We start from the raw sequence: 19,397 nt of genomic DNA, 5'->3' as shown, positions 1-19,397 counted from the left end.
ACCCCCCGGGTATGTTTTTGAATGGTGGGAGGAAACTGAAGCAAATGGAGGAAACCCATGCAGACATGGGGAAAATGTACAAACTCCTCACAGACAGCAAGGGATTCGAACCCCAGTCCCAATCGCTGGTGCTGGTAAAAGCTTTGTGGTAACCGCTACACTAATCCTACCACCCCAGAATGATTTGAATTGTTTGAGCGATTGGGCAGATACAGAATAGTTGGATAAATATGATGTTATCCACTTTGGTGGCAAATGAAGGCAGATTATTATTTGAATGGCAGGAGATTAGGAAAGGGAGATAATATAATGACACCTGGGTGTCCTTGTACACAGTTGATAAAAATAAATCTGCAGGAAAAGCACATATTTATGAAGCCAAATATATGTTACCCTTCAAAGCAAAAGGAACCGAGCACACGTATGGGATGTTTTGCTGTAGTCGTACTGGGTCTTGTTGAGACAAACCTTGATAATGTGAGCAATGTAGGTCTCTTTACCTGTGGAAGAATGATCTTTCAGAGGAATGCAAGGCAAATTATACCATTAGCCATTAACCTCTACAAATTATAACTAAATGCTCAGTCAATGCACACAGAAGTTTTTTTTTTTACACATTCATTATATTTGAGAATATGTTATGTTGTTCTTTGATACATTAGTTTAAATTTAGAAATACAACATGGTAACAGACCCTTGTGGCTCACAAGACCATGGTGTCCAAATACAGCCATGTAACCAAATAACTTTCTAATCCCATATGATTTTTGGAATATGTCAGGAAACCTATGGAGATGCGCATAGAACATACAAGCTCCGTACATATGGCCAGATTTGAGCGGTTGTAATGTTGCACTAACTGCTACATCAACCATTCAGGATATTATCTGCCTGTCCCCCTTTGTTATTTCATTGGTAGTTGAGGCATCCTCATTCCAAGAAGATTGGTTAGCCTGAGCACACAAAAAACTCACTCTATTATTATCAAATCCACAATAATGCCAACAATTTTAAGATCCTTATTGCACTGACACGGTCTTCTTCAGCTGATGACTGATTTCTTGTCTTTTTGCTGCAGAGAGGGGATGACCTCTGAACCACACAGAGAGTTGCCTGCCAGAAGTAATATCTCATCCCTCGCAATTTCAAACTCAAACCAGTGGCACAGATTAACAACAGGACTGCAGCTCCCAGCTGCCATGCTCCACTACACATTCTGACCTCGGCCATGAATTTCCTCTCTACATTAAATTCACTCCAGACCAAAAAAAACAGAATAAATATTTAACATTGTCTTTCACTAGGTTTTACATGAGCATCATTTATCGGAGTGATAAGTGACATGTTTTAAAACTTCAGATCAATAAATCTTTTATCAGTTCTTTAAATGATAAATTCCAATAGCTATCACAGATAAACATGCTTAATTAGATGTTATTTGTTAATGGGAAAACAATACCATTAGCAAGATGAGCATTTATTGCCTGTTCCTAATTGCCTGTAAGAGGGGGGTCAATGAGCAGCTTTTTTGAATAGTTGGAGTGCTCCCTAGTGAAGATACTCACATAGTACTGTTTGTCATGAACGTCAGGATATATAAATATATCCTGATGTACATTTATATACAGATAACAGAATCAGAATTTATTGTCATGAACAAGTCATGAAATTTGTTGCTTTGCAGCAGCGGTAAAGAGCGAATATTGTAGTATACATACACATGTATATACACATACATACATCTATACACACAAGTACACACACACACAAACAAAAGGAATAAATGAATGAGGAAGTGCAAAGATGGTCAAACGTTTAACCTTTTCCCTCATTCAGCTTTTATCAAAAGACATTTCTCCCCCAATGAGTGTTTTTTAAATATTATTAATTTTGTTCAATAAAGGGTGGCAGACTGCAAAACCATACCATCTATACATAGTTTTCAGAATTAGAGCAGTTATGCCCATTGGAATTTCATTGCATCATTACAACATTTAGATCAGCTTCATGAGTACATTTCTAAGAAAAAATTGCCAGCAAGAACTGGAATGTGACGGTAATTATGGTTTTCTTTGACAAGCTGCCTAATGATGACAATGTTTGGAGGGACATCCAGTCATGTATAGCATGTGTTGCAATACTTCGGTGTGTGGCTGAAGACATTGTAAACCATGCTTGCAGAAGCAATTTTTGAATATGCCATTTTTTTGGGTCATATTTTAACAAAAATATCTCTGGAGACTGGCACTGGGAACCAGTTTCAGATGGGTTTACCAAGTAAAATAAAACCAGTGTGTCAGCTCCACCTCAGGTTCTGTAGACCCCACTTCAGCTGTGAACTTTACCCCCTTCCCCCTTCCTAACTGCTATCCCACCACCCCTGCTGGAGATTGATCATAACCCTCAGCGCCCCCTCCCACACGCAACCACCACATTAACCCTGCCCTCCATGCCCCTATCTGATATTCCAGTTGCAAACTCTCTCTGAACATGCAAGCCAAGTCATCCTTTCTAACTAATTCTTTCCACCTTTGCAACCCATTATCTGTGATCCATCCAAAGACTTGCATCTTTCCCCATTTGTTCCACCATTCCAGGCCTTTGAGCTTGTGAAGTATACAAACCTGTTCTGCTTCACACAGCAGGTTAGGATTCACGAGCAACAACAGAGACCCTCACAAAAACATTGCACTTAAATTAATAAAAGAATATCTGGACCTTGATCTACTTGGATTATTAAATAGTCTCCAGTGACTGTATCACTCCAGTTCCTTGCACACTGATTGTAACAGATGGGCTTCCTTTTCTGCTCCTACCTCATGTTGTCCTTGCTCATGTAGAAGTTTGCCTAAGTTGTACAAGCAGCTTGTTACAGAACTCTTATGAGTGTGAGGATCTTTGAGGTTTTCATCTGAAATGTCAGCACATATAATAAAGGTTCTCTTTGCTTCTTCCAACCTGCCCTGGTTCATTAAAATAATCCCAGTGTTCAAGTAAGCAGCTGTAACAAAAAAAAACAGAAGGAAGAATAAATTATTGCCAGCAATGTTAATTAAGCACAAGGGCTATATTCCCTTTTACCATATATTATTGTATCACCTGCAACAGAAGGCTGAATTTTCCACAATTCAACACTGAAAAAGATGCTGTGGACCACGAGAAAGTGTATCAAATACAAACATAAAATTGACCCATTGTTAATCCATTCGGACAATACAATTCAACTGAGATATAATGGCAATGAATTTGCAAGACAAGTCATTTGATGTGGCCAAGTATGTTTTTCTGATCATTCGTGTGTATTTTATTCTCTTGCTCATAATACAATTGCCAACTGGTATTTCTGAAACACGATGGGTAAGTAACCAGTCTCTCAATTTAGCCAAGAGAAAGTCAAGCATCGCAGACACTGGAATTTTGTTCAAACAATGAGAGGCTGGATGGACTCAACAGGTCAAGAAGCATCCCTGGAGAGAAATGGACAGTTAACATATTGGGTCAGGTCCCATTCTTGAGATAATTTTCAAGTCTAGATTTAGCTAAATGCATGGTGGTCTATCAGGGGAAATTCTTGGATTTCTTCCATCTATTTATAAGCCAGGAACACATTGGTACAAAATTGCACAATGCCATTCCAATATCCATTGAAATGTACATCTCAAAATAAATACAGCCATCCAATTATGAGCAGTTTTTGCCTGACCCTTGTCATTTGAATTCAGTCTGGAGTTTTGAGCAGAAACATATGGAAGAATCAAACATCAATGCACCAGAACTATTTTCAAATAAATAAGATAATTGGCAACAAAAAACATTTTTAGTTAATTGAGCAGAGACTGGGCATAATGGTCTTTCACCATACTGTTGCTGCAAAGAGAAATAGCCATAAATTACCAGAGTGACATTTTAATTGGTACATCGTAATGAGCGTAGACCAACTCACATTTGGTTTGTTTTAAATTAATACCCTAAATCTGGACAGCAGTGCTTTACTTCAAATGGAAAAAAATATACAACAAATTAGTTATTTTGAAACGCAAAGAGCTGTTTAATGTTTTCAAAGTTAAGCATTTACTTACATGCCAGGGTGGGTCTGCTACCGATGGCCAATTTATAGTAATGAAGGGCCTCTGTGAACCGATCATTTTCCTGAAGGAGAAGTCCTCTGATTTAAAAAAAAACACAGTGTTCACAAGAAAGACCAAGACATTATGTCCTCTGGAGACGGGCAGGATTTCAGACAAATATTGGATCACAAATGCATGGATAAAACATATTGATCTAGATTGATAAAAGCTGCATTTCCTTTTTTTTTTAAAAACCCAAATTGGATTCAACTTCAAACACATCAACCTTTCTCTTGAGAAAGTTTCTTTGCCTCCAGGTGTTCCCTTTTCACCATCATGCAAGATGCTAAGCCGTAATTCTGACTTTGAGTGGCACAGATCTCAAATAATTTCATCAATTTTCCCAAAATTTGCCTGCCTCGCCCCATGTCTCTTTCCATCTTTCGTTTCTTGTAATGACATTTCTTTTACAAGATATTGGGCATCAAGTGAGAAACAAATGAAGTTAATATTTTTGAAGAATCACCTGGTTTGCTTCTGAGCTTTATTCTGGATAGCCGGTCAAGTATTTGACAAAACACAATACTGTTATTTAGTCTCTGTTTCAATTGCCAGTCGTTTTGCTGGGTAAAATCAAGGTGCCCAGGGAAGTGAATATAAAAACACTGCAAGGAAGTCCCATGATGCCATTTTAACTTGAAAGGTTTGGACCATTTGGAATCCCTATTGAAGTAGACAGGATCTCACTATAATGCAGAAGTTCTGATCTGGTGATTGTGTTGAAACCCCTTGCATATTTAACTGACAGCAACCAGACAAAGATAAATATGCTAAGATGTGGGCTGATCAGCCTTGTTTTATTGGCAACTACTGGGGGTCAAAGAAGCAATGAAGGAAAGATAAATCACAGGTACAAATTTCTTTCAATTTCGTAGTAAAGGATTCTTCAGGCTACCTAACATGCACCATTACCTTCCACCGCCTGCCATTCTATATCTTCTAATAGACAGTGCAAGGATGCTGTTACAGAAAATACACCGTAGAAAACAGTCCTTCCTCTAGTTAAATATTTTTAAATTACCTTTTATTTTACAATGACCTTTTTACACCCTTCCATAGTGGTCTTGTTTCACAGATACAAAGGAAAACTAAACCATTTTACTGGATTTCTGTCAAAGAGAACATTGGCATCACAAAAGACATATTAATTTACTTGCTCAAAGTTCAAAACTTCTGCATATGGAACAGTACAGCTTCCTCTTGCTCAAATGCAAGCTCCAGAATCAAGCTGTCAAGTGAATTTGCATCCAAAATAGGAAATATTTGCTGCAAATAAACCTTTAGCTTGCACCATTCCGTCATTGAGCAACCCAGTGCTCTTTGCCAAAGTTACGCAAAAGAACCCCAACAAATGCCAACACGAATATCAAATGGTATCTGAACTGGACAAGCAGAACATCAGGATAATTCAATCCTCTCTTTTTTTTCCAAGATCAAGTATCCATCAAACTTGATTGCAAAATAAAAACAACCAATCTAGGGGTGTATCAAGGTCTAAGAGATTAGGCAGGAAAATAGAGATTAACATTCTGAAGAGCTACAAACTTATTGAATAGTTCACCAGACTCAAGGGTCTATATTGCCTTGTAAGAGTATTTTTTATGTTCTTATCAACCATAAGAGACAGGTTGATAGAAGGCATGCTCATTCGCACAAGGACAGATCTATATTGATTCCAGTTGTGATAGGGTGCACATATCAGCCATGTCAGCTTGCCTGTTTTTGAGCAGACAAATTGCTGAGTGTTTCCAGCAATGCTCCTGTTTTTGTTACAGATTCCAAGCATCAGCGAGGCTTTTATTTTTCTTCTTATTTCTACCACCATTGCCATGAAAGAAATAAAGCAGGGTGCTGCCAGAACTCTGCTCCTTTATTTGATAGAATAACTGCATTTTCCTTTCTTAAAATTCTAGATTTTTAAGTGGCTGTGGTGCTAATTGAACTCAAGTGTATGGATTTTTAGTCTAGCCCTCTGGATAATGAGTTGTAATTTAACCACTTCACTAGCACTATACCCTCTATTTATCTCTATATTGCACACTAGGCAAAAGCTAAATGGGTAAAGCAATCATGAATGAATAATAATGGGAAGCTTATCAACAATTTTGTGAAGCAGATTGTTTAAAAAATACTGAGAGGAACTCTTCTTATTCCTGACATCATGAGGGTAAAGAGATGATGTAATAACAGTGTTTCAAAGATGCCCCACCAAAATGCTTTAAATTAAAACGTTTTTGGTGAAAGGTTCATGTTGTTCCTTAAAAGGACAACTCGATGATGGATTGTACTCCACTGAAGAACCAAGGCAACACTGCACTATCCAAGATCTTGCCTTTGGATAAGATATTAAATCAAGGTCCTTTCTCTCTATTTTGAGAGTCCCATTGAATGATAATAAAAGCATGATGGTATGACTAGAAAAGAAACATGAAACAGACTTTCTGTACCTGAGGGTATGTGTTCATCAACAAATAATGGAATTTATTCGTTGGTACATACATTTTGGTTGAAAGTAATCCTTTTTGATCATGTCAGAAAGGCATGATAATGTATGATTTAAAGTTTTCTTTCCTTTTTTCCTCAAAATGTCTTTGAATCAAAACTAACACTGAATTTATATATATATATATATATATATATTCGGCCCCCAGTTACACCCAATTGACCTACAGCCCTCGGTTAATTTTGAATGGCGGGATGAAACCCTCGCAGACCCAAGGAGAACATACAAACTCCTTATAGACAGCGGAGGATTCGAATCCCGGTCGCTGGCACTGAAACTCTATGCCAAATTTCCTTACCTTGTTACTGAAAGTTTCCCAATTAAATGGTTTCCTACCTTGCTTGATGGCCAGTTCAGATTGAGTATGTTTATCTACCAAGTTTCCTAGTCAAGCTGTGTTTTGATATTAAATACGTCTTCCTTGCCTGTAACAATATTCTTTGATCTTGCTTCTCATTTCTAATTTTATAGCCTTCCTAGATACACACGCTCCCCAATTTTGGACTCTGGCACATCCCCATATGGATCCATATCTGGCAGCCATTCCTTCAGCTGCTGAAGTCCAGAACTCTGGAATTCCTTCCTAAACCCTCTCCGCCTTCCTACTTTTCTGGGGGTATGTTAGCATAATGGTTAACCTACCAGAAACCCAAGTTCAAATCTAATTCCATTTTAATTGCCAGTCAACTTAAATTGAATAAAATACAACCTGAAATGAAAAGAAATGCAGTCTCAGTTGCAGTAGGCATGAAACTATCAGACTTTTGTAAAAACCAGTCTTGTTCCTTCAGTGAAGGGAGCCTGGTATCATCACCTGGCCTGACCAATACTGATCTGAGAGACCCACAAATGGCCCAAGCCTGCTTCCTAAATTATAGGATAATTAAATGCAGATAATAAATGATAATGTTGTTAATGGCAATGCCCACCCTGTGCATAAATTAACAAGTCCCTTACCTGCTGTAAAATGGCCCTAAATTAAGTAATCTATCTTGATAAATATTAATATGGGCTGACATTAATTGTTTTGAGCTTGATAATGCTCTGTGAAGTACTCAGACATTTTTGATGCATTAACAATGCTGTATAAATGAAAGGTGTTGTTAAAGATGAAAACAGCTACCAAAGTATTACATATGGTGTTGATTTTGAATATTTTCTTAACAAAAGTGCTGACATACATTTTGACACATGTGTACCCAGGGAAACTGCTTATAGAACATAAATCAGCATGAAAAGGTTAGTTTGGCTTCCACAAAACACCTTTACGTTGCATTGATTAACTTTAATAGGAGCAAGGAGTATCGACATTCATTAGAATAAAGCCTGCAGACAGGAAACAGGATCAGGGGAGTCTGTGACTCCTGATACATACATTTGCAGTAAATCAGGTCTGGGTCCTCTAATTACATAAGCAACCTTTATGACATATTGATTGCGAATGAGACTGTCAGAAAATCAAAGATTACTTAAATTCCTGTTCAGAGCTTTTCCACAGCAACACTAATTCTTTCAACATAATAATAAATTTATTGTTCACTTAGCATTCAGAAGAGAAATGTATTATTGTACTCAGTTTAGTTAAAAATGCAATCAGGGCAATTACAGTTTTCTGAAGTGGTAACAAAAGAAATTATTGGTTCTAATGGAATATTGAAGCAAGTTCTGATTGTACAATGACATGGCTCAAATAATTAATGCTGTAGCTAACAGGTAAAGTGATGAATAAAGCAGTTAAAATGTGGAGCAAGACACAAAATGATGGAGGAACTCAGCAGGTAAGACAACTTCCATGGAAGGCAAATAAGGAGTGAAAATCTGCAGATGCTGTGATTGTCATCAAAACACAGAAATGCTGGAGGAACTCAGCCGGTCTTGAGCATCCATAGAATGTAGAGATACATTACCACCATTTTGGGCCAAAACCCATCAACGCGACTGGGAAGAATGGGGGCCGACACCAGAGTAAAAGGGTGGGTAAGGAGGAGGAGGAGTGTGAGCTGGCAGGAGACAGGTGAATGAAAGCAGGTGGATGGGGAAGACATATGGGATTTGCTTTCTCCTGGAATAGTTGGACTCATAACATTGATGCATTAAAAAAGCAGTTGAGGAAAATAAATTAAATCATTAAAGTGTTGGAGAAACAAAGCAGAATACATTGAAAGGAAAATGCAGTCGATTTTTCGGGCGTCAGCCCTTCTTCAGGCATGCCGAGACCAGAGACTGATTGGGCGATCACTTTGTTGTACACTTTCACTCTGGAGCCACCACATCAATTCCACACCCCATTGCCACACCGACATGTCTGCCAATGCCTCATGTACTGCCAAGTTGGGGCCACCCATCAATTGGAGGAACACCACCTGACATTCCAGCTTGTCGGTCTCCAACCAGACGGCATTAATATTAACCTCCAATTCAATTAGTCTTCCCCAGTCTCTCTCTTTCCCTCAACCCTCTGTCTCTCTTCATCCAGCTCCCCACCCCCTTTCCTTCCTTCCTCCTATCAGGGAGCTATCTCTCTTAGCCCTCTCTCCATCACTTCTGTTTCTTTCTCTTCTTCACTGGCTTTCAAATGAGATTGGACTGACCCCTCCCACCTGTATCCAACTGTAGGCCTGTGTTCCTCCTCCATCTCCTCCCCCTTCCCCTCCTGCCCCCATATTTTTATTCAGGCATGTGCCCAATTTTCGGAACTCCTGAAGAAGGGCTCGTTCCTGAAACATCTTTTGCTTTCTGTGGGCGCAGGAGAATTCTTGTCTAACTCGAAGCAGAACAGGGGGAGGGTCATATGGAGGAGGTTCACAGCTGTAAACTTGTATTAATTTGCAATACTTTAGTTGTTCCATTAATTGAACATCAAAGTTCCTCAATTGAATGTCATTAGACTGCAGTACCCATATTACTAAATTTAGCACGGAATAAAAGTGTGGTGCAAATAAGTCTAATAACATATCAATAGTTCCATTGAATAATGCTGTGATTGAATAGCTGGATTATCCTGCCCATGATTTGAAACATTAATAATGATACCTTATAATAATGGGGCTTGGCAGGAGCTCTTAGACAGCGATTAGGCATTTAGTCTACAAACTGCAATTTCTCATGCAATTTTGCTGAAGTTTCTCAGTGATTATCTTGTCTGCATCCACCAAGGAAACAATAAAGTATATGAAGTCATTTTAAAAGAAATATAAATCGCTATGTGTTTCCACAGTTCGCCAATATAAGACAATGTCAATGAGTAGCTCAAGGCAATTAATAGAAAATTTCATTTCCCTTCAGAAGCTCATAGCAAATATGCCCTGCAAAACTGTTTACATTTTACACTATTTAAAAGCATGTCTGTTTATTCACATTTCTTTTCATCACAGTTGAAAACCCACAATTTACACCAAGGATCAACAATGCCCACAAAATATATAGCGTTGTTGGGGTGGTGGGGGGGGGGGGGGACTCCACATGACATACATTCTCTTTTCAGATTATAAAATGGCTTGAGTAGAGAGAAATTACTTTTATTTCTGGGATTCTGATGGTTTGACAGAATTCCTAATTTATAGACAAACGGTGAACAGCCAAAATATTTTAAATATGCAGTGCAACGGGGTACGAGTGATGAACATCTTCAAACTGTTATCCAGGAGTAAATAGGACTGTTGCTGAGTCAGTAGATGCATTAATAGTCATATACTTTAACTTGGCATGAAGCATTTAGATCCATTTTAAGATCAGGCAGATTGGGAAATTATCATGTTGCTGAATAATAAAGAAATATATTTGTTTTGTGTGTCTTGTTAAAGGCTATGGCAGTACATGAGGAAATTTGTGGTCTGTGTTTACGTATAGATTAAAAACTAGGAGGGAGATCAGAAAATTCAGGTGAGAAAAGGGGCCATTTCCTTCAGAAGCTGATGAATGAAGGAAGAATAATAAAGGTGTACCATGGAAGGGGCAGAGGTGATCAGGGTTCAGGAACTGCCTGTCTGGGAGAAGAGTGGAGAGGCAAAACAGATAACCCAGATTTTCAGTTCCTTAGCATGAAATTCACATTTTGGCATGGAAGGTCAGCAAGGATAGACAAGAGATATTTTGGTTTATGGCTAATATAATGCTGTAAACCAAAGTATATAAGTTCAGATATCACATTGCCCTGTAGCTCAAACGCACAGCATAAATTTCGCTGCTAGATCCCAATGATTCACTGTTGTTATTGTGTAGTAGGGATTGCCATATTTTGTTCTTATAAAACCTAGAATATAATCTTTATGATTGTAGCTATTTATATCCACTTATAATTATTGAAAACAGATGGAATGAACATAACAGTAAAGGAAAAATATACTCCAACAGAATTCAATGAAATGATCAGTTTCAAATTTATTTGCCACGTATTAAGGATGTTTGAAATATGTGCAGACATTATGCAGCACAATTAATATTGGAGAGATTTTATTTTAATCAGAGAGGCACAAGGTCTCTCAGTTGCTGACTAACATGTTATACAATTCCTGGATTTTCTAGTTCATTGAAAGTGAAGTCAGATCATATTTGCAGACAACCAATGGCAAAAGTCAACTGAGCTGCCTTAACTGTGATGAAGGGAAGGCCACGTTATAAGTTGGCCTGATCTGTTATAGAACAAGGAACACTGAACAACTGCAGCAGGAGCCCCTCCTAAGTGACAGATCCCCACCTAAGGGGCGCTTTGTTGCAGAATGCACCTGACAGTAAACAGACGAAGGATCCTCTGAACACTTATACTTTGCTCACTGCAAACTTCCTTCCACAAATTCTCCCATTGCTCTTGATGCAACTCCAACCGCAGAATTGCTGTGTGCAAAACATAAAGTGGATTTGAGATTTTAATAAGCTATGAAGGTGGTTGGAACATTTCTGTTCAGGAGAAGTAATGAAGAAACTACTTTCTGAGCAGGATGGGGAACAGTATTAATTAAACACTGCTACAAAAATTCATTGTACCAGTGAAGAATATCGGTGGCACACAGATGGATCAATAGTTCCTTTCATTGCAACTTTATAATTAAGCTGGTTAGGAAAAAGGCCAAACGTTGAGTCATGCATACTTACAAATTATAAAGCATATCAGCCATGTTGCTGCGATAGTACAAGGCATTTCTATACGCCTTTTCAGCTTCCAAAACTTTCCCTTGGCTTTTGAGAACATTCCCAAGGTTACCCCATGCTGCCAGGAAAAGAAAACAGTTGTTCAAACTGTTTCTAGAACTCATTCAAATGAGACACTTTATCTTAACATTAAAGCCCTTTTTTATTCAAAGATCAAAATATGATTACCTTTAGCTGGATTCACCTTTATCCCTGATCTATACAACATTTCCTCATCATGCCAGTCTCTGTTCCTTGATATGGTTTTCGACCCATACAAAATGAGTAAAGCAATGGCTGCATATAAAACCAAGTTCTTAAAGATTTTCTTCTTCATTCTGAGAAAAAGGGTCCTTATACCCAATGTCACCAGTAAACAGAATCCCATGCTTGGAATGTAAAGTATTCGCTCTGCTATCACAAAGCCAACGTAAAAGAAAAGATTAGTAGCGGGCAGGAATGGCGCTATTAGTAGTGATAAGGAGAAAATTAATATGTTCTGAGTATTCGGTAGTCCCTGAATTAAATCGTTCTTTAAAAAATGGTCAGTTTGTTGTACAAAGTAAAAACCCTGTTCATTGTTCCCATGTTCCATTGGTGAGTGGCAGCTGTGCCCATTTGTATTTTGTTTGCCGTTCATTACTGTTTTCCCATTGCAAACCCGGTCTCTTGGAGGACCCTTCAGGCTGGTGTGGATAAGAAGCAGCAGTCCGACAAACAATGCTAAAGTGTGCAGGTTCCTCCAATCAGCAGCTGTTTGTAACAATGGCACAGCATCCATCGACCAATCAAAACTCATCGTGTCAGGGCACAGCAGGAGCCAGAGATTTGCTGCTGGCAAGTAACAAAAGGTCAAAGTGCGTGTTAGCAGACTGGCCGAGTCTGCTGCAGGGTTGTCAGAATTGGAGAAACTTGGTGGCTTGTTGCCCATCCAGTATAAGCGGAGTCCGAGTAAAGTGGCACCCCAGGTAGCCAACAGTCCCAACTTTATCAAAATGGAAGTCAGCTGTCTCTAAAAGAGAAGAGAGAGAAAAAAAATCAGTCAGAAGAAAAAAAAGTCTATGTTCATGTATTTGCCACACTAAGGAAAGAAGTGCACGAGTAAACGCTCAAACCACGATTCGATTTATTGTCACATACACAAGATACACAAATGCTGATCTGTGCTCATATTGAAGCTTACGGAACTAAACTGAATGTGCAGATGTGGGAGGAAACTGAAATTGATACTGCACTGCAGGGCCTTGTTATAGAACTGCATCATGCTCCAAGAAAATCAACTTTGGGTGACCTTAAGACTGACAAAAAGCCAAACAAATTGGAGAGCTTCAAAAATAGCACCCTTCAATAAAACACTGATCCTATCACAAAAATATTACATGAATTCATCAAAGCAAAACTGCAAATGATTGAAATCTAAAATAAAATCACAAATTATTACACTTTTGATATTTATAACCTATTTTTTAAAATTTATAACCTACATTTTTACAAAAACTTGAGAAATAAATAAATTACAGAAAACACAATAAATTAAATATGAAGGAAAAAAACCTCTAATGTAGGCCTTCATTTTGATTCTACAAATAAAGCTGACGGCTTAATTTTATGCATTTATACTGCCTCTAATTTGATACTGTGACCTTTTCATGGCATAAATCTAATTAAATACATACAACTTCATAAATTATGCCAACAAAGATACATCTACCTAATTGTGCATTTGTAAAATCAGCCTTAATAGATGTAACTTTCCCCATACTGTAAAAGCAAAATGACTGTAACTCACTAGTAGTACATTCAAAAAACATTTTTTGATACCAAAATAGATTTTACACGTAAGAGTTTTTTTTTCCAAGAAATTAATCCCCTCCTATGATGCACTCGAGACCTTGTCGTTTTTTTTTAAAGTCAAGTTGGAAAGTGAAACAAAGAAAAAATGATCTAATGTATTTTTTTTTTACATTCAGCCCTTACAGCCCACAAGCCCATGCTGCCCTATTACACCCAAATGACCACAGCTCCCATACGTTTTGAAGGGTGGGATGAACTGGAGCATCTGGAGGAAACCCACACAAACATGAGGAAAATGTACAAACTCCTTGCAGACAGTGCTGGATTCAAACTGCAGTTGACGGTGCTGCAACACTATTGCACAAACCGTCACCTTAACCGTGCCACCCTACTCTATTGTCATTTTTTTTAATGACCTATCACTAAAACCAAACAAGCTATTTCTAAACACAATATAAATTGAAAGCGTTGGTGGCAATTTTTGGTGCTAATTTTAATCTGTAGTACTTAGAATTGGATCAACTTCTACCTTGCTTTTTAATCAGGGTCGCTGATTAGTAATCAGCTGAATAAACCTAAGCAAGCAGAGAAAAAAGAAATGAAGATATCTTCTGCTTCAAGAAAATAGCACTGCTGCTTCGTCGCACCAGGGACTCAATTCAACGCTGATCTCTGGCACTGTCGATGCAGAGTTTGCACAGACTCCCTGTTGACTACTGAAAATTACCTTTGGTGCAAGTGGATGGTAGTGAGTTGGAGGTGAGGGGATAAAAGTGGATGAGCTTTTGAGAGAGAGTATACCATGATGCAAGTGGGGGGGGGGGGGGGTGGGATTAGATTATTTTAACAGCTTGCAATATACCTGGCCTCCCTCTTACGTCATAGAAATATCAAATGAATATTTAGCATGCTATTGTAAGTGATAGTAAACCTTGAGTCACATTATCAACTCTGGTTTCTATTGTAAATAATGGAACAAAATATAATCAAAGTTAGTAATTCAGCATTATCCACTTTGTACTGATGCTAAAGATCACTTCGAACCCTATTGCTCCAATCACAGAAATCTTCAGGTCTTTTATCTTTGGCCTACGTGATGCTAAAATTCTATTCCTGGTGCCGTCTGCATTCTAATTCATCACTCGTTTGACAGCAATGATTATTTACATCTTCTAATTATAGATGATTGGTACAGCTGCAAGATCTTCATATGAACAGTATTTTCTTTGCAATCTGGATTTAAATATCTCACTGGAAAATTGCAAGTGATTGCCTCTTTGATTAGAAAAGCAAATCATTGAAGTGGATTTTACATAACGAAAGCATGCAGGGGTGGATTAGCTCCTCTGAAAGAACACATTTTGAATGGGGTGGAGGCATGGGGGTGGTGGGGGGAGAATAATTACAATTATACGTGGAAGTATTTGCAGGAACTTTTGGAAATTTGCCCCAAGAGGCCCGTCTGCTCCAGCTGCGTAGATGGGCAAAACTAGGAACAACACAGGTCCTTCATCTGAACACATGGCAGCTGTCAATGCAACTCAGTAGCTGGCAATCTATGGAAGGAGTAATTACCTTGCCAGAATAAATCTTAATCAGCCTTGTCAGTACAAATAAATAATGTTGAGGAATTAATAACATTACTTCTCTTTGCAGCAATCAGAATTTTGCAAAGGTATCGCCTCTTAAAATTAAATAACCATCCCAACGGCAGACCTGTGCAAGTTGGAAGCGCTGACCAAAATTATAGAATTAAAATTACTTGGAATTACTGATTTTACTAACTTTCATTTTTCTTAATCTTGTTAGTGTCGGTTCCACTATGAAACTCGCAAGTATAATGCACAAGGACCGCTTAACTAAAATATCTTAGTTGCGTATGTCGAGTACGTATAGCATTCGCGTCATCATGGTTATTTACGTTTATGTTAACCTCTCAATTTGTGCTTCACACACTAATTTCCAGTTCATTTCATTTTAGTTCATTGAAATGCCTCGAATTTCAGTTCTGATGACAGTCAGGAAATGACTTGTCGGCCACAGCTTGCATTTGGAACAACCACAATAATGTGTAATAATTTATCTTATACATGAAAGCCATTGGCAATGTATGCGATTGGTAAAGGCCAAGTGTAAATAAAGAGGAAACGATAAACAAAATCTCAATTTGAATAATTTGACAAAGCCAGATCTAAACCAAATGTTGGCCATTTCAGGCCTCAGCAAAAGTAAGTCCTTTGTATATTATCTTGGAATGCAAATTTCCAAAATGGTTTACGCAATTTCTAACACATAAAGTCTTGTTATTCCTGTACCCTTCCAGTCACGAAACTGGTAAAAATTCCTGAGGACAGAAAACTTCTACTTCGTCTTATAAAGATTTGATGTAACCTCATGCCAGTCGGGTATCCAGAACACAGTAAATAAATTGCACTGCCCATTTAATAACTAGATTCTCACATGAATGGTAGCCTTGCCCAGCCTTATGCTGTAAAAGTCTATGCATAGCCCATGCAAGATTATTTTGTTTTTACAAAATTAAGCACAGTGACATTTACTTCAAGTGTTCCAGAAAATAAACGTGAAAGGAGATTTTGTTTATTTACAATTATACACAAGGGGAGTGCGATTGTAAGCTGATTAGCAACAACATTCTCTTTAAAGATTTGGCACCATGTGATGATGAGTACAGCATTATTTCGATCATGTTTATTGTCATTTACATTAATAATGATTTCACTAAAATATAGAATTGCTGTATAAATTATTAGTATTTAAAAGGTAAGAAGATGAAGTATGGGTCAGCAATTTATTTAAAGATTTTTTTAAAACAGAATAATAGTGTACAATATACAGTGATTTTGCGTAGCTGATAAATTCATGCAACCAGCAACCCCCTCCCCATTTCCCTGTGTATTTCTAATTTACCTCATATTTTCAAATTCTATTGATACATTGGAATAAACTAAAAGAATAAATAACAGTCAACTTTACATTCCTGCTTATCAGCTCCATTTCCATAAGTCATGAGAACATAAATAGAAATATGCCATTGGATTTTTCAAGTTTGCTTTGTCACAAAACCAGACGTCGCATCATGAAGTTGCATCCAACACCAGGTAAACACAATTAGTGGATAAGTACTCTTGCCAATGCGTGACTATTACAAGAAGTTTAAAGAAACACATTATCATTTTCTCAGTTAAAACAGGGAATAGCAAATAAGCACAACTTTGCCAGCTGACGTCCCATGATTAATAAACACAGAATGGTGGTGACTGAATATTCGAAACAAAGCTGCAGATTCTTAACAGTTCAGGTAGTAGCTGCCCACAGAAAATGCAAGTGCAAATACTTGTGATCGACAACCTTCAAGTGAAAGGTTATTGACTTGAAACGCTATTTCAGCTCTCCCTGCAAAGATACTTCTTAACCCGTTGAACATTTCCAGCAGTTTATGTTGAAGTGGAGTTAAAAAAAATTTCCTGAGAAAAACTGTTCTCAACATACTGAAAAATTAATTTTGAATTCCTTCCAAGGTCAATTCTCCACTATTTGAAAACTAGGATAAACAATAAAAAGTGGTGAAAATTTGTGCTCAATTGTTTACTCCTCAAGGACACTACAATTTTATGTCTCTTACCACATGCGCCAGAAATCTAATTCAATGGAAAATGTGACAAAGTAAACTATTTACTAGAACTTCAGCTCTCTGATCAACTGTTGAAAATACACCAGATCAACACATTTGGAAGAATGCAGAAAATTTCCCAGTCAGCAAATTGTGGGCGCGGATACCCTATTCATGTTAAGAGCAAATTATTAGTGGCCAACAATCTAAACAGTTCAATTACAAAACCTCCAGGGGATTGGAGCAGAAATTCAACCTGACCTTACCTCCTCTCCTTTTGTTAATAGATGGAAAGCTATTGAATGCCAGCACTAACTTTAATCCTGTTTAGTGCTAAATAAGAGGTTTATTGGTTCCCAGTAGGCAGAGTATTGCAGTATAATCATTATTATGCATGAAACAATTCAGCCTTTTATTATGTATGCATGTGTGTATTTGCCAAACAGAATTGGATTTAAAAACAAAATGCTTCAATGTATTTTTTAAAAAAAGTTCCAAGAAAACCTGTGAAAAAGAAGTCCATACTTTATCAACAGCAAGTAACTGGACATAAGAATTAATCCTTTCATTATCAAGGAGGATAATATCATGCAAATGCCTTGGTCTATATTCAAGCAGCATCCTCCTGAAGCGATTGTCCTAAAAGATTCGGGTGAGAGAGAAAAAAAATACTCGAAGGGCCTGAAAACACATTTACCAGTCTTCCAGCCAAGTAATTAGCTTCTCCAAAAACTAAAGCTAATTGCAAATATACTTTGCTCGTTTCATCACCAACTTGTTTCTAAGTTGCTTCTGGCCACGCCACTTAGTGCTAAATGTGCAGGCCCTTGCATGTTGACAGAAAAGTTGGCATGAAAGATTAGTTTTCGTGCACAAGACCAAATTGGAAAAAAAAGCTTTCTCAGCCTTTTGTAGAATAATTAAATTGTGATGGTGGAGGGTATGCAGGAAAGAGAAAAAAAAAATGACAGAGATGAGTAAAATGATTATAACAGTCAGCTTAGCTTAGCTTTTGTGTACTACAGTAATAGTCCTAATATCCAGAGTTCAAGCAATCGGCAGCCTCAAGCAACCAGCAAAACAAATCCAAGGAAAGTAAATTTTCCTTTAAAGTTTATATATTCATGCAAATGAAGTTTATTCAGTGTAAGTACATTATAGTCTTTTTTTTTGTCTTTTAAGCTGTTTATTCTTAGTTAGGCATTGTAAGTCTCAAACAACCACAAAATACACTTAGCTGGCATCTACTCATTCCCATAGGTTCTAGACACCAGGGTCAATTAAATGAGATATGCAAGCTCCAATTTTAACTTAATTCAAGGCTGTCCAGAAATCCAGGAGGATGGCTACTTAAGGCCACTATGTTGCCATCACACTATGGGCAGATGTAGAGAATCCACTGGGAACAGAGGATAGCAAGTCCAGCCCAGGGATTAAATCGTTTTGCACTCAGTATGGATGAGCTGTCAGCTGAAGTGGTGAATGTGGGCTCAACTTTAACAGGAAAGAAGAATTTGGACAGGTAAATGGATGGGAGGGGCATGGAGGGATATGGAATGAGTGCTGGTCAGTAGGACAAGGCAGAATAATAGCTGGGCACAGACTAGAAGGGGCAAAGGGCCTGTTTCCTCTGCTGTAATGTCCTATCATTTATAGCCTAGATGGTGCCTCTGTGTGTTTTTGCTGGTAGGTCCTAGATTGAGTGTTCCTGAAGGTGATGCTTTGTCTTGATTTGTTTAGACAATCCCAAGCTACAAAATCCATCACAGCACACCTATAAATGTCTATTGGGATAGCAGTCAGCTGAATGCCAATAAGTGTTTCTCCAGAGGAAGTTCTGGTGAAGAATATGTTAGAGCATCAAAGGCAAAGATTGGAATGGGGAAGTGGGATGTCAGAGGCAGCAAATAGAGGAGTCTCAGAGGGGTTACTGGGCCAGATGGACCACCTACCCTAGTCTTTCCCCATCTGGAGGGTTTTAGAGGAAAGAAAAATTATACTGGATTATGGGAGCAAAGGGAGATGGGAAATAGGCTGTGAAACAAGAAAGTCCACAGGCACTGTGATTGTAGTGAATATACAAAAGTGCTGGAGAAACTCAGCAGTTTACCTTAACACCAGCTCCATAGCCAAGAAAGCCCAGCAGCGCCTCTACTTTCTGCGAAGGCCGAGGGAAGTTCATCTCCCACCCTCCATCCTCATCACATTCTACAGA

The 19,397-nt window shown here is 38.1% G+C and overlaps 1 protein-coding gene and 1 long non-coding RNA gene across 3 annotated transcripts in view; one reads left to right on the top strand and one right to left on the bottom strand.

Moving 5' to 3' along the window:
• The window catches only part of LOC138746137 (protein O-mannosyl-transferase TMTC2-like), a 135,940-nt gene that overhangs the window by 43,758 nt on the left and 72,785 nt on the right, over nt 1-19,397 (bottom strand). The window contains exons 3-7 of one of the 2 annotated variants that reach the window (XR_011346719.1): nt 11,947-12,769; nt 11,722-11,836; nt 4,080-4,165; nt 2,817-3,001; nt 394-500 (exon numbers count right to left, since the gene is read on the bottom strand). Coding sequence is in view for 1 of the 2 variants with exons in the window: in XM_069904034.1 (XP_069760135.1) it covers nt 2,817-3,001; nt 4,080-4,165; nt 11,722-11,836; nt 11,947-12,769 (1,209 nt within the window). In the remaining variant the exon portion in view is untranslated. The remainder of the gene's footprint in view (nt 1-393; nt 501-2,816; nt 3,002-4,079; nt 4,166-11,721; nt 11,837-11,946; nt 12,770-19,397) is intronic. The other variant, XM_069904034.1, reaches the window with a different exon arrangement.
• Nucleotides 1-19,397, top strand: part of LOC138746138 (uncharacterized) — a 34,729-nt gene that overhangs the window by 6,933 nt on the left and 8,399 nt on the right. The window lies entirely within an intron of this gene.

This window comes from Narcine bancroftii, chromosome 11 (assembly GCF_036971445.1).
Source record: "Narcine bancroftii isolate sNarBan1 chromosome 11, sNarBan1.hap1, whole genome shotgun sequence".
Lineage (NCBI taxonomy): Eukaryota > Metazoa > Chordata > Chondrichthyes > Torpediniformes > Narcinidae > Narcine > Narcine bancroftii.
This window is presented reverse-complemented; position numbering and strand designations above follow the sequence as displayed.